Below are 27,775 nucleotides of genomic sequence, written 5' to 3' on the forward strand. Positions count from 1 at the left end.
GCCCGAGGCGGCGCCGCGCCCGAGCCGGGCCCCGCGGCTCCGCCCGCCCCCGCCCGCACCGCGGAGAGCAGCGCGCGGCCGCCGAGCGAGCCCCGCCGAGCGGAGCCGGGGGCGCAACGCGCGGGAGGCGGCGGCGCGGAGCCCAGGTGAGCTGGCGGGAGCCGGGCGGGGGCCGGGGCCACCGCCGCAGCAGCAGCCCCCGGGCGCCGTCGCCGTTGCCCTCTCGAGGCGAGGGGGCCGCCGCCGGGGTTGCAGACAGAGCCCCGGGGGCCCCCTCCGCGGAGGGGACCCCACGTGCAGCACCCCACGCCCCGCCACGTGGAGGGATGCGGCCCCCCGCGCCCCTTCCCCGCGTCCGCCTCGGGGCCTCGGGGTGGCCTCGTCGGCTGGGCCGCTACCGGCCTGGGTGGCGGGGGGCGGGCGCAGAGTTTGGAACCGGTGTCGCGGGGCGGCCGGGGCTGTGGAGGGTCTCGGAGGCGGCGTAGGCCCAGCCCCCTCGCGGTTGTCAGGCGGGGGAACTTGGAGCGCGCGGGGGAGGTGGGGCCCGCGGACTTGGCGCGTCCCCTCGCGCGCTGGTCTGGGGCAAACCCAGGCCCCGGCCGCCTGGACACCGGGTGGCAGGACCGCAGAGCAGCGAGGGTGGGGACCTCGGCCGCTTCGCAGGGCACGGTCTGCCCCTGACCACCGCCGCCGCAGGTCCGAAGCCTTGGTCCTTTTGACCTAAATTTGCCTGGGCTGCAGCAGGCGGGGAATGCGGAGAGGAGCCTTACCCTGGCACCTTGCGCCTGACTCCGGGATGCTGGGCCCAGCCCCTCTCGGCGCGGGGTCCTGGGCCCCGGGGCGCCGCCCGGCTTGGGCAGCGGGGTGTTGCCCAGCGCCCAGCCTCTCCGCGGCGGAGGCCGAGGGATGGAGCTTGGGTGGGGACTTGTCAGTGCCAGCCGCGAGACGGGGGCGCCCCGGGCTCGGGTGGGACGCGCGGCGGCCGCCTCCCTGGAGGCAACTTTCGCCCTTCAGCTGAGACAGCCGCCCTGGCGATGGAAACTTGAGGTGCCTTGGAGCTGCGTGGTGTTTACCACTCCCCCGCCGCTGGCTCTGCCAGGGCGGCGCGCCCTGGGTCCCCCTGGCTCCTTTGTTCCTTGAAGAGGCGGGGGTCTGCTGCAGCCAGGCGGGGTGGGGGTGGGAGAGGGGAGGCCCTAGGGATGGGAGCTCCAACCGCCTCACCAAAAAACACACTTTGGGAGTAAACTGTGCCTGCTGGGCAGACGCAGCGTCAGATGGCTGCTCCAGCCCCTTCCTGTAGGAGTGCAGGCGTCGGTGATGAGGGTGCTCGGCGCATTTTTGTAATAAAGAATAATAGGCGTCATCGGGCGAGCTCCTAACTTGGGCAATAATAACGTTAATAACCGGCACTTATTCCTGCTCTGCCCCGAGGCTGTGCTGTGTGGTGCGCGCATCATCTCACACTTAACGCCTACCAGAATCCTGCGCAGATGGGGAGGAGATGGAGGATGGCACTCTTGGTGGCTAGGATTTAGTCCCGGTTTGGAGACGGGCTCAGAGAGGTTGAGTGACTTTCCCGGGGTCGCACAGCCGGGTGCGACTGGGTGTGTGGCGGGGCCGAGAGCCTTTTTGGCCTCACCGCTGGCAGCTTCTTGAGCCCGTGGTTGTCTCCCAGGGGCACAGAGCTCCGCGGGCCCTTTGCAGGTGTCAGGGGCCGATGTAGCCCCTACTACCTAGGCTGTTATTCTTGGCAGGGGGCTGTCTCCCACCCACCCAGGAGCATTTGGACAATGTGGGGGCAGCTTCTGGTGCCTGGGTGGTGCTGAGCACCCTGGCTTGTGGCCGTGCAGAGTTGCCGCATCCCACACGCCCTGTGGTGCCCCCACCGGGAAGCACCACCAGGGATAAAAGTTGTGGGAACGGAGGGGGCAGAGGACCTTGGAAGTTCTGGGGAAATCCCTTCCTTTGGGAGTAAATCCCGGATGCTTCCTGAGGGAGGTGTCGCTTGTGCTGGGCCTTGGGGGGAGGTTGGATGGGAGGGGGAGGGGGAGGGCATGGGGGGGGGGCTAAGCCTGGATGGGAGATGCCCCTGTGAGGGGTAGCGAGGAACGGTTGGGGCGGGGGCACGCCTGCTTCCAGGGCGTTTTAGATTTTAACCTGGACCAGAGCCGGCCTTCCCCTGCTGCGACCCCGTGTCACGGAAGGGCTTGGAGAGGCTGCCTCCCCTCCGAGCTGCTGCCCGAGGGAAGCGGGCAGACCACTGCCCACTTCCGCCGAGGCAGACCACTGCCCACTTCCGCCGAGGCACAGGGCCTGGTCCTGCTGTTTGTCTCTGAAGCTCCGTCTTCCCACCAGTGGCTCCCCTTCGGACGAGGCTGCGGGTTGGCTGTGCTGGCTCCGCCCTCCCGTCCATGGGTCGAGGAGGCTGCGTTGCTATGCTAGAATTGGCCTTTCTTCTTTCCATCTGTGCTCTTCGCTTACTCAGTTGTTAATGGACATTCACACGCGCTTATAAAATCCACGTAACACCAACCTAAACATCTAACACTTTATTTATTGACAGGGAGAGAGATCGAGCTTGCATCTACTGATTCACTCCCCAAACCCTGCAGAAACTGGGGCTGAGCCAGGCCAAAGCCAGGAGCCAGGAACTCCATCCAGGTCTCCCACATGGGTGGCAGGGGCCCAGGCACCAAAGCCATCGTGGCCGCCTCCCTGGTGTCCATCAGCGGACGGGGTGGAAGTGGAGCCAGGAGCTTGCTTAACTTTTTTTTTTTTTTTTTTTTTTTGACAGGCAGAGTGGACAGTGAGAGAGACAGACAGAGAGAAAGGTCTTCCTTTGCCGTTGGTTCACCCTCCAATGGCCGCCGCGGCCGGCACACCGCACTGATCTGATGGCAGGAGCCAGGTACTTCTCCTGGTCTCCCATGGGGTGCAGGGCCCAAGCACTTGGGCCATCGTCCACTGCACTCCCAGGCCACAGCAGAGAACTGGCCTGGAAGAGGGGCAACCGGGACAGAATCCGGTGCCCCGACTGGGACTAGACTCGGTGTGCTGGCGCCGCAAGGCGGAGGATTAGCCTAGTGAGCCGCGGTGCCAGCAATGCTTAACTTTTAGAGTGAGTGATGGAGCCTCACTTAGCACAATTGCAGAGCTGTGCAGCCGGCTTTGTCCAGTTCCAGAGCGTTTCATCGGCCCCCGGTCACTAAACGGTCACTCCTGGCTCCTGACACCCCTGCTCGCAGGCCCTGGCCGTCAGGAATCTGCTGTCCCTACACTTACTTGTTCTGGAACTTTCCCATTACTGGACTCGTACGCTGTGTGGCTTTTTTTTTTTTTAAAGATTTATTTTATTTATTTGAATTTATTTGAGGGAGAGACTGGTCTTCCATCTGCTGGTTCACTCCCCAAATGGCTGCAACAGCTGGGGCTGGGTCAGGCCAAAGCCAGGATCCAGGAGCTTCATCTGGGTCTCCCAGGTGGGTGCAGGGGCCCAGGCACTTGGTCCATCCTCCACCGCTTTCCCAGGCGCATCAGCAGGGAGCAGGATTGGAAGTGCAGTGGCTGGGACTTGAACTGGGTGCGCATCTGGGATGCTGGTGTTGCGGGCAGCAGCCACAGCGCCGGCCCCCACCGTGTGACCCTTCGTCCGCATTCTTCCACCTAGCGTGGTGTCCTCGCTGGGCCCCACCGTGTGACCCTTCGTCCGCATTCTTCCACCTAGCGTGGTGTCCTCGAGGTGGATCCGTGCCGTAGTGCGTCGGGCTTTATTCCCTTCCACGGCTGAGCGATGCTCTGTGGCCTGGACCGTCCACATTTTGTTTGTCCATTCACCCGTTGCTGGATATTTGGGTTCTTTCCGTCGTGCAGGCTTCTGAAGGCCACTTCCTGCGTTCCTGTGTCCTTGCAGCCCCTTCATGAATAATCTCTGCGTGGAAGCCGTGAGCCTGTCACCCCGCCGCAGGGAGCAGGCGGTGCAAGGAAGGTTTTCTGGCATCAGTCGGGGCCCAGCCTCCCAGAACAGGGCTTTGGGACCACCTTTAATTTCCCCCACACCTGCCTCTCCCCCCAGCCCGCTGCCTCCGGGGTCAGCTCCTGGTCTAGGTGTCACTCACTTCCGTTCTTTGCAGTCCTGTTGATTTGTTAAATGTACATCTTCATGAGCTTTTATTTTATATTTTTTTTAGATTTATTTATTTATTTATTTGAGAGACAGTGTTACAGAGACAGAGACAGAGAGAGAGGTCTTCCATCCACTGTTCACTCCCCAAATGGCCACAACGGCTGGAGCTGGGCCGATCCGGAGCCAGGAGCTTTGTCCAGGTCTCCCAATTGGGTGGGTGCAGGGGCCCAAGGCCTTGGGCCATCTTCTACTGCTTTGCCAGGCCATAGCAGAGAGCTGGATCGGAAGAGGAGCAGCCGGGTCTCGAACCTGTGCTCATGGATGCCGGTTCCAGGTGGAAACTCAACCTACAATGCCACAGCACTGGCCTCCCCCGACGTGCTTTTTATTGGTGTAAATTTTGTGAGACTATTTCCAGGGAAGTAAATCCAAGAAGTATAGAAAAGCTCACCAGACGGTGCCACAGCCCTGTGGCCACGCGTGGGGTCAGCCCAGTCCTGTGCAGGGTGCAGAGCACCGACGGGGAGCCGAGCTGTGAGCGGCGCCATTTGGCAGGTGAGAAAGTCGAGGCGCTGGGTCTCCTGGGCCCTGTGTGGTTTCTCTGCGTGTGTGCCTCCCCCGCCTCTTTGGGCCAGCAGTGATGCCATTTTCCCGCGGGCTGGCGTCCACCTTCCTCAGGAGACATCTTCCAAGAGTTTGACTCTGAGAAATAACATTTGAATGATTATTTTTCCCCTGGCTCCCACATTCCCTGCCAGGGATGTTTGCGATCAAGATGGGGAAGGGATTATTTTAGCTGCCAGTGTTTCCCGGCTCAGTCCTGTTTGTTGTGTTGCCACTGATTTTTTTTTTCCCAATTACGAAACATTTTAAGCAAAGAGAAAAACCAAAGTTTTGTTTTGCTCTGTTTTCCGGACTGGCTTGTTTTTGTTGAAGGGCTGGAAGGGGGCCTGGGAGGGACAGTGGCAGGGCAGGGCGCGCGTGTTACTCAGCCTTGGCTCTGGGAGCTCCGTGGTTCACTCCGCTCTCCTTTTGGGGGTACTGGTGGCTGACTGGCCCTGCCCTGGGGACCTGAGGAATTCTGGGTCCCCGTCCTGGTCCCCAAGGAGTTCCCAGGTCTCTGAAGTGTCGGGAGCCTTTTGTGTAGTTCCCTTTTGCAGAGAAGAGAAAGAAAGGAGAAGATGCTGTCTTGCCCCCACCCCGAGAGCTGCTGAACAACTATTTTTATGTTGTCTCTTTTTATCCCTGTGGCTTCTGTAAATAGTAGAGAGGTGGCAGTTGCTGAGATAAAAATGCTAATTCCAACCTGGAGGGGAAGATGTGGGGTCCTCTGGGGAGCTGAGGGGCTCAGAGATGAGGCGTGGGGAGCTGGTGGTGTGGAGGGGCGGGAAGGGGCCCAGTGCCCCTTTGGGGTTTTTAAAGTGGGTTGGGGCATTGCCTTCCAGGCCGCTGGAGAGGAGGATTGTATTTAGGTTGATCCCAGTTTTCTTGCTCTCTGGGTCCGAGTATGGGAGACAGGGTGGGCTCTGCAGAACTGGCCCCTGGTGCCCTCCTGGTCTCTGTGCTAGGGCTGTTTGAGGTGGGGGAAAGAGGGAGAGGGGCCGGGGCCCGGGGGGTGAGCAAGGCAGAGGGTCTCTGGGGTCCAGGCTGGGCACCCCCATCTCTGACTTGCCAGGCTGTGAAATGTTGGGCTGGGAGTCTTCCTTTTTCTTTTCATTACAAATTGAATTTCCACTTCTTTGCCCACTTCTTCCATTGCTTCAGTGAAAGCTTGGGAGGGGTTCATTCGAAGAGCAGAAATAAGCCAATTCCAGCCTAATACCCAGCCCCTAACACACACCCATCCTCACCCACACATTCGTCCTCCTTCGTCTCTCAGGCTGCCGCCACCTGCCTGGCTTTCGATGTCTGCCTGTAGGAAGGGCCCCATTGTCTGTTTCTTTTTTTTTTGACAGGCAGAGTGGACAGTGAGAGAGAGAGACAGAGAGAAAGGTCTTCCTAAGCCGGCGCCGTGGCTCAATAGGCTAATCCTCCACCTTGCGGCGCCGGCACACCGGGTTCTAGTCCCGGTTGGGGCGCCGGATTCTGTCCCGGTTGCCCCTCTTCCAGGCCAGCTCTCTGCTATGGCCAGGGAGTGCAGTGGAGGATGGCCCAGGTGCTTGGGCCCTGCACCCCATGGGAGACCAGGAAAAAGCACCTGGCTCCTGGCTCCTGCCAGGATCAGCGCGGTGCGCCGGCTGCAGCGGCGGCCATTGGAGGGTGGACCAACGGCAAAGGAAGACCTTTCTCTCTGTCTCTCTCTCTCACTGTCCACTCTGCCTGTCCAAAAAAAAAAAAAAAAAAAAAAGAGAAAGGTCTTCCTTTGCCGTTGGTTCACCCTCCAATTGCTGCCGCGGCCGGCACGCTGCGGCCGGCGCACCGTGCTGATCCGATGGCAGAAGCCAGGTGCTTATCCTGGTCTCCCATGGGGTGCAGGGCCCAAGCACTTGGGCCATCCTCCACTGTACTCCCTGGCCACAGCAGAGAGCTGGCCTGGAAGAGGGGCAACCGGGACAGAATCCGGTGCCCCGACCGGGACTAGAACCCGGTGTGCCGGCGCTGCAAGGCGGAGGATTAGCCTAGTGAGCCGCGGTGCCGGCCCATTGTCTGTTTCTTTTTAAAAAAGATTTTATTTATTTTTATTTGAAAGGCAGAGTTAGAGGGAGAGTTCCACCTGCTGGGTCGCTACCTAAATGGCTGCTGGTTGGGACTGGGCCAGGCTGAAGTCAGAGCAGCTGGAACTTGAACCTGAACTCACAGGGGATGGCAGCATTGCAGGCAACAGCTTAAGCCGCTGGGCCACCAGTGCCGACCCCTGGGCCATCCTTTCGACCCCATAGGAGCTGCGAAGGGCTCTTCGGGCAGTTTAGGGGTTTACGCCAGTGAGCGGTGGGTCTGGGAGTGTCCAGAGGGCAGGGCACGATGGCTCTGCCGAGGTCATCTTCCTCCTGCGGGTCTCAGCGACTCTGTCTGCAGCCTTGAGCGTGCAGATGGCGAGAAGCGCGAGAGTGTGCACAGATCATGACAGCACACACGTGAGCAAGCATGCAGAGCTGTGTGCACGTGGGTGGAGGGGGAGATAAAAGGGGCGAGTCGGCGTCGAGACGAGAGATGAGAAGTTTGAGATGAGATACAGCCAGCTGCAGGGCTTCAGCTCAGCAGCTGCCGGAAGTCCTTCTGGGGCGTCTCTCTGGTGAGCGCACACACCTGTGCCCTCCCGCAGCTCGCCCTCGGCCGGGGGATGGTGGGCGACTCAGGTCTCTGTGCCTCAGCTTCCTTGCTGGCGAACAGGGTCGCTGGCAGTACCGTTGTGACAATTACTGTCATCCTTTACTGAAGGGGAAGAGAGCCGGAGGTGCCACCTGTTGTGGTCCACTCTCCCCATGCTCGTTGAGGCTGGGGCTCCAAACCTGGGAGCCAGGAACTCAATCCAGGCCTCCCACGTGCACCTTGAGCCGTCACCTGCTGCCTCCTGGGGTTTGCATCAGCAGGAAGCTGAAATCACGGGCCAGGCACTCTGATGTAGCACGTGGGCGTCCTGACGGACAATGAAGGGAGTTGACACAGGCTTAGAATAACCCCAAGTCCCGGACGGGGGCTGGCCGTGCCCGGTCCTCTCCCGCAGCTCCCGAGGTTGCTGCCGCAGCGACGCCCCCTGGTGATGAACGTGCCACTCACGTCCTGCCCCTCGCCCTGTTCCTCAGGCCTCCCCTGCCCTCCCGGTCCTTTGGAAGTGTGGGTGCCACCTGACCATCAAGGTGAAGGCTGTGGAGGTTGCCAGGCAACCGGTGGCCGCACTGCAGCCTGGCCTGGCCGGTGTAGGGGGGGAACATCTGCAGGAAGCCCGGAGGAGAAGTTTTGCTGGCACTTAGCTTTGTGCCGCTAGTCGTGGTGAATGACAAAACCAGTCACAAGCTTTGGGGAATGTGGGCTTCAGGTGTGTCTGGGTCCAGGTGCCCACACACCGTTCCCAGCTTCACTTCCTCTGCACGTTGCCTCTTTGGTCATTCCGAGGTGGGGATCTCCCCAGCCCCTGCTGACTCTGGGAGTGTGTCCTCAGAGTTCCAAGGTCAACAGAAAGAGGGACGTTCTTTCCCAACACATCTCCCCAAAAATCCCAGAATAAACAAGACCCACTGCACTGACCTGGGTCACATGTGTACTTTGGAATCGACCATGAGACCAGAGCACTTGATGCCCAGTTGGCCAGGACTGGGTCACGCGAGTCGCTGAAGCTGATGGTAGGCTCGGCGTCACGGGGCCGCTGCTCACGTGGACGAACGGGCTCCCGGACGTCAATTGGCCTGCTGTTATCAGCCCAGAGGAATGTTGATTCTAGGCTGGCTCACGAAAGCTGCTGACCTCCTGCGTGGCCTCAGGATGGGTGAAATAAACAATGACCTCCAGCCAATATTTATCGAGTGGCAACAGTGTCCTAGAAAATTCTAGGCCTTGGAGCTCAGGGCAGCAAGCAGGGAAGCGGGGCCACGTTCTGATGAGCCCGGCCCCTGTGCATTTCCTGTCCGAGCCCTGTGAGCTGCTGCGTCCGCGCTCCCCTCTCTCAAGCACAGGCCGAGGTCCCAGGCAGCAGACGAGAGGGTGCTCCCCTGTGATGGGGGTTTGGGTGCAGCCAGGGGGTGTGGCCTTCGCTGGGCTTGGCCTGCCATTTTTAGCCCCCTCCTGAAGCACTGAGGCCGGTTTTAGCTCTGCCTGGAACTGCTGTGTGGCTTTGGACAAATCAGTAGATCTTTCTCCATTTTCTCCCTGGTGGGATGAAACGTGTGGAGCAGGTGGCCACGGATGGGTGCCCCTTCCAGCACTGACACCAGTGACTCTCAAGGCAGGCGCCGCATATTCAGATCCGTGACAGGGTCGGGTGGGTCAGGAGATGTGGGGAGGGGAGCGCGGCGGTCAGCCTGGCTTCAGCGCTGGGGAGGCACTGGGGGAGTGGTGAGGACTGTGGTGTACCAGCTGGTGTGTCCCTTGCCCAGGATAGAATTCGGGCCCAGTGCTATTTGGGTGTCCCAATTTTTTCAGGAAATTCTGATTCGTATTTGAAATCCAGCTCTGAAATGTTGGCATCTTCTGGAAATAGTTTCGAACGTCACGCAGGCCAAACAGAACACGTCAGGGGCCAGATGTTGCCCGAGACTCGCATTTGTAACCTCTGGCTCTGGGGACAGTGGCGGGCAAGGTGTCTGTAGACTCTGAAGCTGGAACTAGCTCTCCTGCCTTTGTCCCGGGGCCCCCAGGCTGCAGAGTGCTCAAGGAGACCCAGTTGTAGAAGCTGGTGTCCCTGGATCTCATAGGACTCCTTGCTGGACCCAGGCCCCAAGCCCAGGGTGCTGAGCCCGCCTGGCCTCCCAGGGCAGCCAGCCTCTCTGAACCTCACCGGCAGGCGGGTGCCAGGTTACTGTCCTAGGGTGCAGAAGCCGCTTCTCTCGCAGCCCCCAGCTCCAATGTCGGCAGGGCTGTTCCTGGGGGGGGCCCTGATGGGGCTTCTGACCCAGGCCCCTCTCCTCGCCTTTGGGGGCTGCCTGTGACCTTGGCTGTCCTTGACTTGTAGAAGCGTGGCCTCCTCTCTGCCCCTACCGTCACTCTCCCCATGTGCGTGTCTGGGTCTGTGTCCCAATTTCCCCTTTTTTGTGAGAACACTTGGTACCTGCATCAGGGCTCATTCTAATGACCTCGTTTTAACATAGTCACCTCTTCAGAGACCTGCCCAAATGCGACTGCGCTCAGAGGGGCCAAGGGCTGGGACCCCAGCGTGTCTCTGGAGGCAGACGGACCCAGTTCAGCCCATAGCAGAGTCTGGAGGGTTCCTGTCGCTTTGCCCTGGGACATCTGTCTCTCTCCTCCTCTCCAGCTTTCTACGAAGCTCTGGCTCCCCAGCCGCCCCTCCCCAACCTCATTCAGCTTCACGGGCCCCAGGCCTGGGGTCTACTTCCTGTTCTCTCGACTCTCCCACTCCTTCCCTGTTTCAGGGCCTTCTCACACTGTTTGCTCTGCCTGCGGCAAGACTCTGCCCCCTGGCACCTGCCCACTCTGCTGGTCTCAGCCAAAATGCGTCCTCCCCTGCATAGCCCTGCCTGGTGCTCTCCGTGTCTCAGATGCACGGCTGCCTCTCGGGCTGTTGGCTCCCGGGCTGTGGCCACGTCTGTGCTCTTTATCGTGCGCGGCTGCTTGTGGAAGCAGCAGTTGCAGGAATGAGTTTCCTCAGGCCTTCCTTGGGCCACAGGCTCCCCACGGGAGAGTGGATGAGACTGGCCCCGGCTCATCAGCCCAGTGAGGATACAGTCCCTGCGCTTGGCACGATCCTTGGAACCATGGTGGGCCCCTCCGGTGTCCTGCGGGGCCCGGGACCTCAGCGTCCTTGCAGGGTGTGTCTCAGGGCTGGGGCACCTGCCTGGTGCTCCTGCTGCCCCCCACCCCGCCCTGCCCTGCAGCTCCTGGGGGCTCTGCCAGGAGCTCCTGTGTGTTTGATGGGCAGCAGGTGTGAGTCTGGAAACAGCTCCCGGAAAAGGGAAGCGCATTTCCTGCGGCCTGGCCTTGTCCTTCATCCTGGCTGGGTTCCCAGGTCCCTCCGCTCCAGGCCGGGTCTGGTGGCTCACGCGGAGCTGCCTGCCATGGGAGGGACAGGGCATGCGGGGAGACCCAGGGCCCGGCCAGGAGGCACAGGCGTGAGGGCTCTTGGCCTTTTTGTCCAACTCAGGCAGCTTGGCAGAAAGGCCCTTGTGCCATGGACCCCCAAAATCACTCGTGTCACTCATGGGCCGCCTTTTGCAGAGGGCCCTCCCTGCGAGGGCTGGATGGGCAGGCAGAACACTCAGCTCTGTGCGGTGCCAGATGTACTCAGGTGAGTGAGTGCTGTCGCTGTCTTCAAGCTGCGTGCGATTTTTGTCTCCCCTGGGGAGAATGTGGGTAGCGGTCATCAAATCCTTACAGGGTCTGGGACCCCACAGCTGTTCAGAGCAGTGGCCTCGTCTCTGTAGGGGCAGCGAGGGACACACTCATTGGGACACACCTCCTGGCCGGGCCTGAGGCCTGGCTTCACCTGCTCCTGACCTCATCTGAGCCCGCTCCTGCCTCCTCCTGCAGACCTCCGAGGCCGCCGGGGAGGCGCTGGCCAGACACTGCCTGGCCAAGGAGACTGATTAAAAGCAGCTTGGCTGGGGCGGGTGGCGCGCTGTCCTTGGCCTGGAGTGCAGATCGATAAGCAATTGTTTTTCTGTTGGCGAGAAGCAAAGAATTCTCCACTGACTTTGCCAGGTGCTGCCAAGCCTCGTTTTCTTTTCAGGAACCCTTGTACCTAGTCAGAGGTGGCTCTGGTGCTGGGCCTGGTCCTCCCGGAGCCCTGGGGGAGGCCGGCCCACCCAGCTAGGAATGTGCGCCGTACACTGGCCAGCCGCTGGGACATCAGTGCCTCCTGGGAACATTCTGGAACACAGCCTGGCTGGCCGTGGGCACTCAGCAGGTGTTTGCTGGAAGAATACCTTTTCCAGCATTTAGCCAAGTGGGAGACAGGATTCCCGTGACTTCGGGCGGGCACCACTTTGTACAGAAGGTAGTACTGAGGCTGCGAGAGGCCAAGGCACTTGTCCGAGGCACGCCAGGATGAGCCCCGGCTGTTGAACTTGAAGGATTTGTGGCAGAGGACTGACAGCTGGAGCCAGAGAATGTCAGACTTCATTGTGCTTTTTCACTGGTGTGACAGCTAAGACAGGGACACCACTATCTTGAGATAGAAGAATAGGGGATAGGACCAACTGCTCCATCCCCATACCTTGTATTTTTTTTTTTTTAAGGAAGATTTATTTGAAAGGCAGAGTTTCAGCGAGAGAGGGAGAGAGGGATCTTTTCTGCTGGTTCACTCCCCAAATAGCTGCAATGGCCAGGGCTGGTCCAGGCCAAAGCCAGGAGCCTGGAACTCCATCTGGGTCTCTCACAGGGATGGCAGAGGCCCAGGCACTTGAGCCACCCTCCGATGTTTTCCCAGGAGCATTGGCAGGGAGCTGGATTGGAAGTGGAGCTGCCAGGACTCAAGCTCATGTTCATAAGGGATGCTGGTGTCTTAGGTGGCAGCTCAACCCTCTGGACCATGATGCTAGCCTCCGCCACCTCTTGCCCAACACGACCCTTGTCACTGTAAACTTCGGTTGTTTTATTTCTTTCAAAAATTCATTTTTGGGGATTGGCCCCTGGTTCCTGGCTTTGAGTTGGCACAGTCCAGGCTGTTGTCACCATGTGGGGAGTGAACCAGCAGATGAAAGACCTCGCTGTCTCTTCCTTCCTTCCTTCTTTTTTTTTTTTTTTTTTTTTTAGATTTATATTTATTTATTTATTTATTTGAAAGTCAGAGTTATACAGAGAGGAGAAGCAGAGAGAGAGAAAGAGAGGTCCTCCATCCGCTGGTTCACTCCCCAGAGCTGCAATGGCTGGAGCTGCGCTGATCCAAAGCCAGGAGCCAGGAGCTTCTTCCAGGTCTCCCACAAGGGTGCAGGGGCCCAAGGACTTGGGCCATCTTCTACTGCTTTCCCAGGCCATAGCAGAGAGCTGGATTGAAAGAGGAGCTGCCGGTACTAGAACCGGCGCCCATATGGGATGCCAGCGCTTCAGGCCAGGGCGTTAACCCACTGCACCATAGCGCTAGCCCCTCTTCCTTCTTTTTTTGACAGGCAGAGTTAGAGAGAGAGACAGAGAGAAAGGTCTTCCTCCCATTGGTTCACCCCCCAAATGGCCGCTATGGCCAGTGCGCTGCGGCCGGCGTGCTGCACCTATCCGAAGCCAGGAGCCAGGTGCTTCTCCTGGTCTTCCATGTGGGTGCAGGGCCCAAGCACTTGGGCCATCCTCGACTGTACTCCCGGGCCACAGCAGAGAGCTGGACTGGAAGAGGAGCAGCTGGGACAGAACTGGTGCCCCAACAGGGACTAGGACCCGGGGTGCCGGCACCGCAGGCGGAGGATTAGCCTAGTGAGCCGCGGCGCTGGCCTCTTTCTTCCTTCTATAACTCTGCCTTTCAAATAAAAAAATAAAATTTTTAAAAATTCATTTTTGGGAGTCAGTGGTGTAGCACAGTAGGTTAAACCAGGGCCTGCAGTACCGGTATCCCATATGGTTCCTCGCTGTATCCATATGGTTCCAGATTCCTGGCTGCTCTACTTCTGGCCTGGGAAAGCAGTGGATGATGGCCCTGGTACTTGGGCCCCTGCACCCACGTGGGAGACCTGGAGGAAGCTCCTGGCTCCTGGCTTTGACCTGGTACAGACCTGGCCATTGCGGCCATTTCAGGAGTGAACAGCGGATGGAAGATCTCTCTGTCTTCCTCTGTGGCTCTACTTTCAAATCAATCAATCAGTTGAAACAAATCCATTGTAGAAGCTACCAGTGCGGCTGATGCGGGAGTGAACACAGTGACAAGTGAGAGCCTCCTGCCCTGTCCCCCGACCTCCCCCTTCTCCTCCCCTGAGGCCACTGCTGCCGTTTTCTTGTGCCTCTTTGCGCACGTGCACAGTGCACCTGCAGTCACGGTTGCAGGGTGGGCTTTCCCATCCAGCGCTGCACACCAGTGCTTTGGCTTTTCCCAAAAGTGACAGTGTGCCTTGGCACTAACTCACCTCAGCGTGTGCAGAGCCACCTGTTTTTGAAATGCATGTATGCATCCCTCTTGGGATAGATGTATCTCATTTAGGGTGTTCATCAAAACCACACTACCAAAATAATCTCATACATGCATCAGTTTCTACCTGTGTAAGCTTGGCCATAAGATAAATGCACGGGCCCCAGTGTGTGCGTTTGACATTTTGTGGAATATTGGCCAATCTTCCTCCAGAAGCATTGTTTAAAAGCATCCACTTCCTCACAGCCTCACCCAGACGTGCTAATCTTTCATATTTCTGTCTTTCCCAGTCTGATAGATGAAAAAAATAGTAATTCTTTTTTTTATTTTTAAACATTGCATCTATCCAGAAGACAAGAGGGAGACAGAGGCAGAGGTCCCCGCTCTGCTGGTTCACTTCCCAAATGCCCCCACAGCTGGGGCTGGGCCAGGTCAAAACTGGAAGCTAGGTGCTCAAGCCAGGTCTCCCAATAGATGGCAGGGACCCAGCGACCTGAGCCATCACCGGCTGCTCCCCCAGGAGGCCGGGCTCAGAAGTGGAGCTGAACCTGAACCAGGCACTCTGAGAGGGGATGTGGGCCTCCCGAGAGGAGCCGTAACCACTGTGCCAAGTGCCCTCCCGTAGTCTTATTCTTATCTTAATTTTGGTGAACTCTACCTATATGTTCCATCTTGACCATTTTAGGTATACAGTTCGGTGGCATTAAGTACGTCCACGGTGTTGTAGGCTGTTGCCGTCATTCATTTTCATCACCAACAAGGGAGTCCTGTACCCCTAAACCGTAACTGCTTGTCTTCCCCTCTCTAAACCCGCGCCCTCTCTTCTCTGAGCCTCACTCTGCCCGCATTGCCAGTGCCTCATGTAGGTGGGATCACATGGCGTTAGGATCTGGTTTGCTGCATTGAGTGTGATGCTGTCGGCGTTGCAGCGTGTGTCGGAAGGCTCTGCCATGTTTTACCGACGTGTCCACGTGTCGACAGACACTTGGGTTGGTTCTGCCTTTTGCCTGTTGTGGATGAAGCCGCGGTGCTCGTGGGTGTGCAGGTGTCACTTTGGGTCTCTGCTGTCACTTCCTGGGGGACACCCCCGGGGAGGAACTGCTGTGCAGGCAGTACCCTGCACGGTTCGAATTTGCACTGCTCGTGTTGTGAGAGGCTGAGCATCGTCTCACGTGGTGGGTTTGTTGTGGCTCCTTTACCGTGACCTCTGCCTGTGACTGGGGTGTTGCCGTTAGTTCCTAATGCTTTTCCCATTGGATTTTCCCTGCCATATTCCTGACATAGTAGATGTTTCAGACATACTTCTGGAAACTTCTGGAAGGACTGTCCCAAGAGGGCCAGGTGACATTTCTCTGCCTCCCAGCCAGATCCTCCAGGGGGCCCTGGCTTCGTGTTACTCTTTGCACCCTTCTATTGCCCCCTGCCCCGGCTCTGTGACATCAAGACATCGTGTTAGTCACCCATAAATCTGCTGAGTACCCACGCTTTTCCCGGCACCGGAGACATCCTTTGTGACGTGAGTGATGGGCACGGAGAGGCCAGCGTCTCCCTCCTCAGATGTGCTCTGCATTCCAGTGGCACCTGTGACATTTGTCCAGCGGAATTTGTCAAACACAAGAACCAAAGGTTAATATTCTGTCCCAGAGACGGAGAGAAGTGACAGCCTGAGGGAGCGTGTTCATCTTTTTAATTGAGAACGAAGCTCACATGATAGAAAATTAACCATTGAAACATATTCGGCGTTTTACTTATTTTTTACTTATTTGAAAGGCAGAGCAGCAGCAGCAGAGAGAGATTGATCTTCTGTTCGTCAGTTCTCTCCCCAGATGCCTGCAGCAGCCAGGCCTGGGCCAGGAGTCAGGAGCTCCGTCTGGGTCTCACATGAATGCAGGAACCCACATACGTGGGTCTCCATCTGCTGCTTTCCCAGGCACATTGACAGGAAGCCGGGTGGGAAATGGAGCAGCTGGGACTGGAACCCGGCCCTCCGGTGAGGGGTGTGGGTGCCCCAAGCTGCAGTGTCTTTTTTTTTTTTGACAGAGTGGACAGTGAGAGAGAGAGAGAGAGAAAGGTCTTCCTTTGCCGTTGGTTCACCCTCCAATGGCCGGCGCGCTGCGGCCAGCGCACCGTGCTGCCAATGGCAGGAGCCAGGTGCTTCTCCTGGTCTCCCATGGGGTGCAGGGCCAAGCACTTGGGCCATCCTCCACTGCACTCCCTGGCCACAGCAGAGAGCTGGCCTGGAAGAGGGGCAACCGGGACAGAATCTGGTGCCCTGACTGGGACTAGAACCCGGTGTGCCGGCGCCGCAAGGCGGAGGATTAGCCTAGTGAGCTGCGGCGCTGGCCTGCAGTGTCTTTTTATAGCACCTCTTTTTACAGCACTAATAAGATTATGCTTTTTTTTTTAAACTATATATTCTTTTCTTTTAAAAAAATTATTTATTTATTTGAAAGGCAGAGATATATATACAGAGAAGGAGAAAGCGGGGGGCGGGGAGAGATCTTCCATCATTGGTGGTTCACTCCCCAGCTGGCTGCAACGGCCAGGGCTGGGCCAGGCTGAAGCCAGGAGCCAGGAGCTTCTTCTGGGTCGCCTACATGGGTGCAGGGGCCCAAGCACTTGGGTCATCTTCCGGTGCTTTTCCAGGAGCTTTAACTGAGAGCTGGATTGGAAGTACAGCAGCCCGGGTCTGAACCGTTGCCCATATGGGATGCCAGCACTTTAGGTGGTGGCTTAACCTTCTATGCCACAGCATCGCCTCCTATATTTTCATTTTATTTGAAAAGATACAGATCTTTTCTTCGCCAGCTCATTCCCTAAATACCTGCAACAGTTTGAGCTGGGCCAACCCCAAACCAGGAGCCCAGGGCTCAGTCTGGGTCCCCGACATGGGTGGCAGGGACCCACCTTCTTGAACTGTTCCTGTTGCCTCCCAGGGTGCGCATTAGCAGGGAGTTGGGTCGGAAGCTGAGGAGCTGGGACTTGAACCAGCTTCTCTGAGACAGGATATCGCCATTTCAGCAGCTGTGCCGAATGCCTGCCTTTGGGAGATGTTTTATAAACTATGTACTGATACCCTGCCTGCCGTTTTAAATATTTAAGTTTAAATAGTTGGCCGGCGCCGCAGCTCAATAGGCTAATCCTCTACCTTGCGGCACCGGCACACCGGGTTCTAGTCCTGGTCGGGGCGCCGGATTCTGTCCCGGTTGCCCCTCTTCCAGGCCAGCTCTCTGCTGTGGCCAGGGAGTGCAGTGGAGGATGGCCCAAGTGCTTGGGCCCTGCACCCCATGGGAGACCAGGAGAAGCACCTGGCTCCTGGCTTCAGATTAGTGCGATGCGCCGGCCGCGGCTGCCATTGGAGGGTGAAGCAATGGCAAAAAGGAAGACCTTTCTCTCTGTCTCTCTCTCTCTCACTGTCCACTCTGCCTGTCAAAAAAAAAAAAAAAAGTTTAAATAGTTAAAATAACTGCTGATTTTAGGCTGGTGGCGCGGCTCACTAAGCTAATCCTCTGCCTTGCGGCGCTGGCACACCGGCGGGTTCTAGTCCCGGTCAGGGCGCCGGATTCTGTCCCGGTTGCCCCTCTTCCAGGCCAGCTCTCTGCTGTGGCCCGGGAGTGCAGTGGAGGATGGCCCAAGTGCTTGGACCCTGCACCCCATGGGAGACCAGGATAAGTACCTGGCTCCTGCCATCGGATCAGCGCGGTGCGCTGGCCACAGCGCACCAGTCGTGGCAGCCATTGGAGGGTGAACCAACGGCAAAAAGGAAGACCTTTCTCTCTGTCTCTCTCTCACTGTCCACTCTGCCTGTCAAAAAAAAAAAAAAAAAAAAAACAAAAAAAACAAAAAAAACCTACTGATTTTAACAATCAAGAGAACCCAACTAACATCCTTAGGGGTTCCCTCGAAGGAAGAAAGAATAGGGAAGCCCGGCGTAGGGGGCCCAGGTCCCTGCCCGTGCTCCAGGGGCAGGTGAGCTCTCGGGGTTTTCCTTGTGTTTGGTTGCTACAGGGATTGAGCGTGGATTCTTAGTCGTGGGGTGTGAGGAGGCTCCGGGGTGGGCGTCGGAGCATAGCAGGTGACGACGCTTCTTGGGGCGCCTTTATTGCGTGTTCGAGTGCCTGGGATCGGGTCCTGCCGCTGGTTCCTCTCTGGATTCCTAATGCGCACCCTGGCCGGCAGCAGGTGATGGCTCAAGGAGTTGGATTCCTGCCCCCGTGTGGGAGACCAAGGTCAACTTCCCAGCTTTTGGCTTTGACCGGGTTCAGCCTTGGCTGTTGTGAGCATTTAGGGAATGAACCAGTGCATGGAAGATCTCTCTCTCTCTCTGTTGCTCTGCCTTTCAGATAAATAAAAATAAAGTTTAAAAAACTAAAATAAGGAGATACAGCATTCGGCCTGGTGGTTAAGGTGCCCAAGGCCCTTGGTGGAATGCTTGGGTTCAGTACCTACCTCCAGCTCCCGACTCCAGCTGCCTGGGAGGCCGTGGTGACAGCTTAAGTAACAGTTCCTGCCATCCATGTGGGACATCTGGATTGAGTTTCTGGCTCCTGGCTTTGGCCCTTGTTGGCATTTGGAGAGTGAATCAGCAGTTTGGAGCCATTCTCTTTGTCTGTCTCTGTCTCTCTGCCTCGCCAAGAAAAAAAAAAGTTGAAAGAATAAGATGAGGTACAGAGTCCGCTTTTCCGTACAGGCTCCGAGATCAGAGCACATCGGATTTTGCAAGATGCTTTTAGGATGTTGGCCCGACAGGAATTAGACATCAGCTTGGGCCAGGAGGGGTCGCGTTCCCTTCCTGGTCCCCGCCGGCTCGGGGTGGAAGCCGCTGACCCTTCCTGTCTCTGCAGGTGCCGTCACTGCCGGATGGGCATGCCCCGGAGCGACAGAGGAAGTCAGCACATGCACCATGTCATCATGCATCTCTAGCCAGCCCAGCGGCGACCCGGCTGCCCCCCAGGATGACCTGGGGGGCGGGGGCAGCAGCATCGAAGGCCAGAAGTCCTGCGAGGCCCTGCGAGGCCTTTCGTCTTTGAGCATCCGCCTGGGCATGGAGTCCTTCATCGTGGTCACTGAGTGTGAGCCGGGCCGGGCCGTGGACCTCAGCTTGGCCCAGGACCAAGGACCCCTGGAGGCCGATGGCCCGGAGGTCCCCCTCGACGCCTCTGCTTCCCAGGCCCGGCCCCACCTGTGTGGTCGCAAGCTCTCCCTGCAGGAGCGGTCCCAGGGCAGGCTGGCGGCCAGCAGCAGCTTGGACATGAATGGACGCTGCATCCACCCGTCCGTGCCCTACTCACCCGCCAGCTCCCCACAGTCCTCGCCGCGGCTGCCCAGGCGGCCCACGGTGGAGTCTCACCACGTCTCCATCACGGGCATGCAGGTGTGTGTGCTCCCTGCCTCCCAGGGTCTTCCTGTTGGGTTGGCTGCCCCAAGGGGATTCAGGTGGGAGACACAGCACCCCGGGAAGGGAAGGAAGCCAGCAGAGGGATGGTCCGGGGTCCGTGGCTACTGTGCACTCGTAGAACCAGGGGGGCGGGCAGGCTGCTCTCCGTCGTTGGTGGGGGTGACTGGCATGGGAGTGGACAGAGCAGTCCCACGGCCAGTGGGAGGCCGCAGCCACGAGATGCAGGCACAGGCGAGGGGCTGTGGCGGGTCTCTGAGGGCCCTGGTACCCACTGCTGAGAGCTGTGAGTCCGGCATTTCCTGTGTATTTCTCCGTCAGCACCTGAGGGTGGATTAGAACTCAGACCCCCTCCCTCCACAGGGCTCTCAGGCCTCCCCCCCCCCCCTGCTGCTGGCTTACCAGCTTCGCCCACGCCTGCCTTCATTGTATTCCGGGGACTCCCACGCCGGTTCTCTCCTGCAGTTCTGTACTCTCCCGTTCCTTTGCTTGGAACCTCCCCCGACCCCTGCAAACTTCTCGAAGCTGTCTGAATCCAGTGTGCAAGTCTCCACTGAGCCATCACCGCCTCCCGGGAGGCCTTGCCACCCACCCTCCTCAGGGCGGCCCCTCCCCTCTCTGCCTGTAACCCCCTCCTTTCTTCGTAACGCCCACCATCTGGGGGGGGGGTGTGTGTTCAGCTGTTCATCTCTTGTCTTGTGCCCCCAGCTAGAAGTTAGCTCTGTAGGGACCCCTCATCACCACTGCGTCCCCAGAGCCTAGCGCCAACGCCTGGCGCACAGTGGGAGCTGGAAGATATTTGTGGAAAGAGTGTTAGTTGGGAGAAGAGTCGCAATCTGGATTGGCTTTATCTTGCAGGGGATGCGCTTCTGTGGGCTGGGTAGAATGTCTGTAAGTGGACATGACCGCGTGGAGGGTTCAGTGTCGTGGGGCCAGAGGGCTGACGGGATGGGGACGTGGATGGAATTCACTTAGCTGCAGGATGGGTCCGTGGCCAGGAGCACTGTGGCCATGGAGGTCGGGGACACTTTGGGTTTGTGTTGGTTCAAATGAAGGTGACAGTCACAGAATTGGGCTTGTTTTTCATGCAGAATAATTTTGTAGCCAGGAGCTCCAGGACCCACCTGGTTCTCTCCAGGCAGGACGGAGGAGCAGGGAGAGGGCCAAAAAGGCATCTGCCTCCTGAGTCGGTCCTCTCACGTGGACCCTCTACCCAACAACCGCCTACCTTCCGCTGGCCAGAACCCAGCCCTGTGGCCAGCCCTGGCTGCGGGAGCGCTGGGAAATGCAGCTCGTCAGAGGTCACAGGGAGAATGAAGACGACTCCCTGAGGTCAGAGGGCCTCGAAGGCCCGGCCATGGAGTGAGCCCCGTGCCCGGAGGCAGCTGCGTGCCGGAGTGGACAAGGTCGGGCGGACTGTCGGGAGGTCACTTCAGCAGCGTCTGGGGACTGGATTAGGAGGCAGCAGGATCCTAAAGGCAGCTCCCCAGGGCCCCCACCTCTACGTTTCGCATCCCTCCATGTCTCAGGGGAACAAGAGCAGCTAAGCATCGACCGTGTGGGGAGGGCTGTGAGCAGGTGGGAGGACAGATGTGCATTCTGACCAGGAGCTGGCTGGTGCCATTGTGAGATCAAGAAAAGGAAGTGGAGAAATGGATTAATGTGACATCATCCATGCCTTCCCAAGCCCCAGTCCCCAGTGATACTCTGGATTTTTTTTTTTTTTCCAATGCACACCAAGAAAGGGCCTGCAAGTGCGAACACCAGGGGTGGGAACATACAGCCCACAGGCAGATAATGGCCTGTGAGCTTGCTTGTTCTGGCCCTGCCAAGGCAGCCACAGGTGGGACTCAACATTCAGTACATCTACAGCAGGTGAATTCTTGAAAAGATTTATTGGGGCACTGTAGCAGTTCCTGACATGCCAGCATCCTACATGGGCGCCAGTTTGAATCCCAGCTGCTCCACTTCCTATCCAGCTCCTTGCTAATATGCCTTGGAAAGCAACAGAGGATGGCCCAAGAACTTGGGCCCCTGTACCCCTGTAGGGGACCCAGAAGAAGCTCCTGGCTCCTGGCTTTGGATCAGCCCAGCTCTGGCTGTTATGGCCATTTGGGCAGTGAACCAGCAGATGGAAGATTTTCTAACTCAAATCAATTTTTTTCAAGATTTTTTTATTTATTTGAAAGGCGCAGAGGCAGAGAGAGAGGGAGAGAAGAAGAGAGAGAGAGAGATCTTTCATCCGCTGGTTCACTCCCCAGATGGCTGCAATGGCTGGAGCTACACCAATCTGAAGCCAGGAGCCAGGAGGTTCTTCTGGGTCTCCCATGCAGGGGCCCAAGCACTTGGCTCCACAGCAGAGAGCTGGATCAGAAGTGGAGCAGCCGGGACTTGAACCAGCACCCATATGGGATGCTGGCACTGCAAGTGGCGGCTTTACCCACTGTGCCACAGCGCTGGCCCCTCAAGTAAACTTTTGAAAGGTAGAATTAGAGAAAGTAGCAAAGGCAGAGTCAGAGATGTAGAGTTCTTCCATCTGCTGGTTCACTCCCCAAATGGCCGCAATGACCGGAGCTGGCTCATCCGAAGCCAAGAGCTTCCTCCAGGTCTCCCACACGGATGCAGGGGCCCAGGCACTTGGGCCATCTTCTGCTGCTTTCTCAGGTGCACTAACAGGGAGCAGGATTAGAAGTGGAGCAGCTGGGACACCACCTGGTGCCCACATGGATGCTGGTGCTGCAGGTGGCAGCTTTACCCACTACACCACAGTGCCAGTCCCTGCAGGCTGCTGTTCAAGTTGAACATTTCGTGTGGCCTGTAAACAATCATCAAACATCCAAATGGCTGTTGGCAGAAAAAAGGTTCCCCACCCTTGGTATACACCAAACTGATAGCAGGGCTCAGAAAGAGAGTTAGCGTTGGAGGGGTGTGTTGGGCACCGTTTTCTTACTGGCACGATGTGCCTGAGACAGTTAACTCTGTGATGAAAAAAGGCATATGTAGCTCACAGCTTTGGAGGTTCAAGTCCAAGATCTGGTGGTTGTGTTGGTTTGGCCTCTGGTGAGCGCAGCAGGTGGTTGTGGTGGAGCGAGTGTGAAGGTGTGTGGGGGAGGTGAAGGTCAGATGGTAGGCAGGAAGCAGAGACCAGACCCAACCAGGATTTTATTCGAAGGTCGTGAAAACTGCATTCTGAGGGGCCTACGGGCGCCCACCAGGTCCGTCTGCTAAGGCTCCTCCCCACAGCGCCACCGTGGGGACCAAGCCGGGACGCCTGGGCCTGGGTGGGAGGACCGACCACTCAGCCTCCCAGGTGATGCCCAGACCACAGCAGGGCCCCTCAAATAAATTTTTGAAAGGCAGAATTACAGAGAGAGAAAGAGAGAGAGTGGCAGAGGCAGAAAGAGAGAGTAAGAGATAGATGTAGAGGTCTTCCATCCACTGGTTCACTCCCCAGATGGGAAACTCTGGGCTCATCTGTGACAAGGCGTGCTTGGTTTTCTGTCTTGTTTCTGCAACAGTTTTACTTCTTATATCACTTAATATTTCCCCTTAACTATGTAAGTGGATGATTGAAGATTTTTTTTATTTGGAAGATAGAAAGAGAGAGATCTTCTGTCTGCTGATTCACTCCCCAAATGGCTGCAACAGCTGAGTCTGGGCTCAGACTGAATCCAGGAGTCTGGAACTCCATCTGGGTCTCCCACATGGGAGGCAGGAGCCCCAGTACTTGTTCCCTCTTCTGATGCTTCCTGGGGCATTAGCAGGGAGATGGACTGGGACAGGTGCTTCAATACGAGATGCCAAGGCAGCTTAACTTGCGTGGCACAATGCCAGCCCCAGTACGATTGAAGTCAAAAAACAAACAAACAGCACTGCACCTCTTCCAAGTGTAGACCATGTCTAGTTTTGATGTATGTCTACACCTGTGAAGCCATCGTCACCAGCAAGGTAATGGATACTTCTAGCAGGCCCGATAATCCACTCCTTCCCCATTTCCCCTTTCCTGGGACGCTGATGACCTAATTTTTTTAAAAAAAGAGATTTATTTATTTATTTGAAAGGCAGAGTTACAAAGGAGCAGAGAGCTTCCATCTGCAGGTTCACTCCCCAGATGACCGCAATGGCCAGAAATGGGCCGATCTGAAGCCAGGAGCTTCTTCGGAGTCTCCCATGTGGGTGCAGGGGCCCACTTGGGCCATCATCTGTTGCTTTCCCAGGTGCATTAGCAGGGAGCTGGATAAGAAGTGGAGCAGCTGGGACTTGACTGGCGCCCATATAGAATGCCAGCTCTGCAGACCGTGGCTTAAACTGCTACACCACAGCGCTGGCCCCAAATCTACTTTTTTTTTTCTAAATCTTTACAGATTTGTTTGCAGCTTCTAGAATTGTATGTAAGGGGCTGTTTAGTATGTGGTCTTGTAACGTAGCTTCTCTCACACATAATGCTTCTGAGATTTAGCCATGTTGCTTGTAAACCTGTCATCATTGCTTCCCACTGCTCAGTAGTGGCCTGTTGAAGGGATGGATCACGGTTTGCTCTTCCATTCACCGGTGGGTGGATGTTTGGTTTGCTTTCCAGTTTTTGACTTTTACAAGAAAAAGCTCTTATGAGCATTTGTATATGTGTCTTTGTGGACATGTTTTTATTTCTCTTAGGAGCCGAGTGGCTGGGTTGTATGGGAGGTGTGTATCGAGTGGCTGGATTGGGATTTGGTAGGTCTATGTTAAGGATCTGCCAGGGGTCAGCGCTATGGCTGGTTAAGTGGGCTAAGCTGCTGCCTGCAGCACTGGCATCCCATATGGGTGCTGGTTCAAGTCCCGGCTGCTCCACTTCTGATCCAGCTCCTTGCTAATGCTCCTATGAAAGCAGTGGAGGATGGCCCAAGTGCTTGGGCCCCTGCACCCACTTGGGAGACCCAGAAGAAGCTCCTGGCTCCTGACTTTGGACTGGCCCAGCCCTGGCCCTTGTGGCCATTTGGGGAGTGAACCAGTGGGTGGAAGATCTCTCTCTTGGCCTCCCCCCTCCCTCTCTGTAACTCTGTCTTTCAAATAATAAATAAGTCTTTTAAAAACAACAAAACAAAAACTGCAAGACCATTTGAGGCCTCATTGACCTCCCGTCAGTAGCAAGTGAAGGTTTTTTTGCTCTGTTCTTGCAAAGCTGGGTCTGGTCAGTTTTCCTGACTTTAATGAACCTGGAGGGTATGCCTTTTTTTTTTTTTTTTTTAATTTATTTGACAGGTAGAGTTAGATAGTGAGAGACAGAGAGAAAGGTCTTCCATTGATTTACTTCCCAAATGGCCGCTACGGCCGGCACTGCGCCAATCTGAAGCCAGGACCCAGGTGCTTCTTCCTGGTCTCCCATGCGGGTGCAGGGGTCCAAGCACTTGGGCCATCCTCCACTGCCTTCCCAGGCCATAGCAGAGAGCTGGACTGGAAGAGGAGCAACCAGGACTAGAACCCGGTGCCCATATGGGATGCCGGTGCTGCAGGCGGAGGATTAACCAAGTGAGCCACAGCGCTGGCCCCGAGGGTATGCCTTTGATATACATTTCCTTGATGACTAATATGCATTTTTTAAAAGTTATCTTTTATTTTATTTAAAAGTGTTACAGACAGAGGTAGAGACAGAGTGGGAGAGGTCTTCCATCTGCTGGTTCACTCCCCAAATGGCTGCATCAGCCAGAGCTGAGCCGATCCGAAGCCAGGAGCTTCTTCCAGGTCTACCACGTGGCTGCAGAGGCCCAAGCACTTGGGCCATCTTCCACTGCTTTCCCAGGTGCATTAGCAGGGAGCTGGATCAGAAGTGGAGCAGCCAGGACTTGTTCCTGGGCCCATATGGGATGCCGGTGCTGCAGGCCCGGGCTTTAACCTGCTGTGCTACAGCACCAGCCTCTAATGTGCATTTTTTAGAAAAGTTTTATTGTATTGATTTGAAAGGCAGAGTGGCAGAGAGAGATACCGTCCGTCTGCTGGGTCACTCCCCAAATGCCTAGAATGGCCTGGCCTGGGTAGCCTGAAGCAGGAATCTGGGACTCTATCCTGGTCTTGCATGTTGGTGGCAGGGGCCCAAGCACCTGGCTCATCTCCCCCTGCCTTCCCAGGTGCACAGCAGGGAGCTGGCTCGGAAGTTCTGATACAGGTTGCAGGTGTCACCGGTGGCTGCTTAGCCTGCATCATGACGCTGGCCTCACTTTTTTTTTTTTTTTTAAGTAGAGTGAGTGCTCCCATCCAGCGGTTTACTCCCTGATGCCTGCAGCAGCTGGGTTGTTCATTGTCCAGTTAGTGAGTCCCAAGAGCTCTTTGTTTATTGTGGGTACTGGGCCTTGGTCTCATAGCTGTGCCCTGAGCGGCTTCTGTCAGTCTGGGACTTTGTCTTTTCTTTTTTGATAACATCTTGAAGAGCGGAAGTTTTAATTTTGTCCCTCTTATCATTTGTTTCTTTTAAAAAAATATTTATTTTATTTATTTGAAAGAGTTACAGAGAGAGAGGTAGAGACAGAGAGAGAGGTCTTCCATCCACTGGTTCACTCCCCAGATGGCTGCAATGGCCGGAGCTGTGCCGATCCGAAGCCAGGAGCCAAGAGCTTCTTCCAGGTCTCCCACACGGGTGCAGGGGCCCAAGGACTTGGGCCATCTTCTACTGCTTTCCCAGGCCATAGCAGAGAGCTGGATCGGAACAGGAGCGGCTGGGACTAGAACCAGTGCCCATGTGAGATGCCGGCACTGCAGGCCAGGGCTTTAACCTGCTGCCCCACAGTGCTGGGCCCCTCTTTTTCTGTCTTTTACTTTTTGTGTGTCATCCAAGAAGCCTTTGTCTCCGCTAAGGCTGTGTACAGATTCTCTTCTCTTAAGTCTTTCTATACTTTTGCAGGGTGATGTCATCATGATTAATTGTTTAATTTAAAATTTGCCTTTAAAAAGTGGGAGCAGCTGTTGGGTATTAAAAGACTTCATATCATAGTATTACATTAAAATCTTTTTAATTAATGTGTGTGTGTTCATTTATTTGAGAGACAGACAGAGATCTTCCATCCAGGTGTTGACTCTGTAAATGCCTGTACCTGCCACAGCTGGGCCAGGCTGGATCCTGAAGCCTGGAACTCCATCTGGGACTCCCATGTGGGTGGCAGGGACCCAAGCACTTGGGCCTTCTTCTACTGCTTTAGCAGGTGCATTAGCAGGGAGCTGGATTGGAAGTGGAGCAGCTGGGACTTGAACTAGTGCCCATATGGGATGCCAGCACTGCAGGGGACAGCTTAACCCACTGTGCCACAGTGCCTGCTCCCGTATGAATACACTTTTGACACAGTATGAGAGCGAGCAAATCTGTGCTGGTGGAAGTCAGGGAAGCGGTCATCTTGGGGAGGGGGTGACGGTCGGGAGTGTTTCTCTTTCTTGATTTGGGTCCTGGTTGTGTGTGTGTGTGTGGAGCCTGTTTAAAACATAGCTGGTAGCAGTTTGCAACTCATTTTCCATGTTTCCCTGCTTGCTTTTCAGGACTGTGTGCAGCTGAACCAGTACACGCTGAAGGATGAAATCGGAAAGGTAAAAGCAGAAGCCAGGCTGGTCTTCCCCCTGCGTGGGGACAGCTCAGATGCGCCGGAGGAAGCCCAGAACGGCCTGTCAGAGCCGAGAGCAGCAGAGGAGCCTTGGGAGGCAGTGTTGGTGGGACGGGTTTTCTTACTCGTGTAGGATTTGTTAAAAAAATAAAATTATTTTTATGTCTTAAAATCAAATGCATTTCTGCAAAACTCAGCTTCCAGAGAAATCTCATGTTGCCATGGTGATGGTCCCATTCCATCATGTCAGTGGGATTCTCCCTGCTAAGGAACTCTCACATCTACTTCTGCTTTTGTCTTAGCCAAGGGACAGTGTCACTGCAGGCGTCAGAAACTCAAATGCCGAAGGGAAACCAGTGAGCGATACGGAAGAGCAAGGCAGACTGGGTGTGAGGCAGTAGAGAGTGGTGAGGACTGTGGCAAACAGCTTCTGGAAATGAGGGCCTGCCGGAGTGAAGCAGTGTAGGTGGGAGGTGGGGGTGGCGGTGAGGTCTGTGGCAGTGTGTTAATGTGGGAGATGAGGGCAACCCGTGGCTCAAGCTTTACATTTTTCTCAAAAGAAGCTGGGAATCTAGATTTTTATATCAGATCTTAATATTTTTACATGTTGGCAATTCAAACTTTGTAAAAAAAAAAAAAAAAAACCAACCGTGAGTCCGTCAGAGTAACGGTTAGCAGGCAGATCTGACCAGTGGGCTATCAGCTTGCAACCTGTGTATTAGGGTCCTTGTTTTGCAGATTCTAACTTGTGTATAGAGTGTCATGGGCATTTCCCTTTACCCAGGGCTCCTATGGCGTGGTCAAGCTGGCCTACAACGAGAATGACAACACCTACTACGTGAGTAGCCACTTTCCCACCTCTCCCCTGCCCTGGGCGCAAAGAGGAGCTCCCTGTCTGGCTCTCCGCGCCCTATCTGGCTCTCCGCTCCCTAGAAGTTTTGTTGCCACCGTTGTCTCAGTTTACCCTTGGGTCGTGTTTGTTTTGTGCATCAGGAAGGAAGTGGTGTGCCCATTTTACAGATGAGGAAACGGGCAGGTGA

General features: G+C 56.4%; 1 protein-coding gene across 6 annotated transcripts in view; it reads left to right on the plus strand.

The window, feature by feature from the left end:
- Positions 1-27,775, plus strand: part of CAMKK2 (calcium/calmodulin dependent protein kinase kinase 2) — a 53,184-nt gene continuing 25,409 nt past the window's right edge. For 2 of the 6 annotated variants that reach the window (XM_051837777.2, XM_051837779.2), the window contains exons 1-4: positions 4,655-4,678; positions 18,623-19,152; positions 26,674-26,721; positions 27,520-27,573. In XM_051837777.2, the coding sequence (XP_051693737.1) occupies positions 18,682-19,152; positions 26,674-26,721; positions 27,520-27,573 (573 nt within the window). In that variant the 5' untranslated portion in view covers positions 4,655-4,678; positions 18,623-18,681. Of the gene's footprint in view, positions 147-559; positions 697-4,654; positions 4,679-18,622; positions 19,153-26,673; positions 26,722-27,519; positions 27,574-27,775 lie in introns of those variants that run through there. The other 4 variants (XM_051837780.2, XM_051837781.2, XM_070066171.1 and 1 more) reach the window with 4 other exon arrangements.

This window comes from Oryctolagus cuniculus, chromosome 21 (assembly GCF_964237555.1).
Source record: "Oryctolagus cuniculus chromosome 21, mOryCun1.1, whole genome shotgun sequence".
Classification (NCBI taxonomy): domain Eukaryota; kingdom Metazoa; phylum Chordata; class Mammalia; order Lagomorpha; family Leporidae; genus Oryctolagus; species Oryctolagus cuniculus.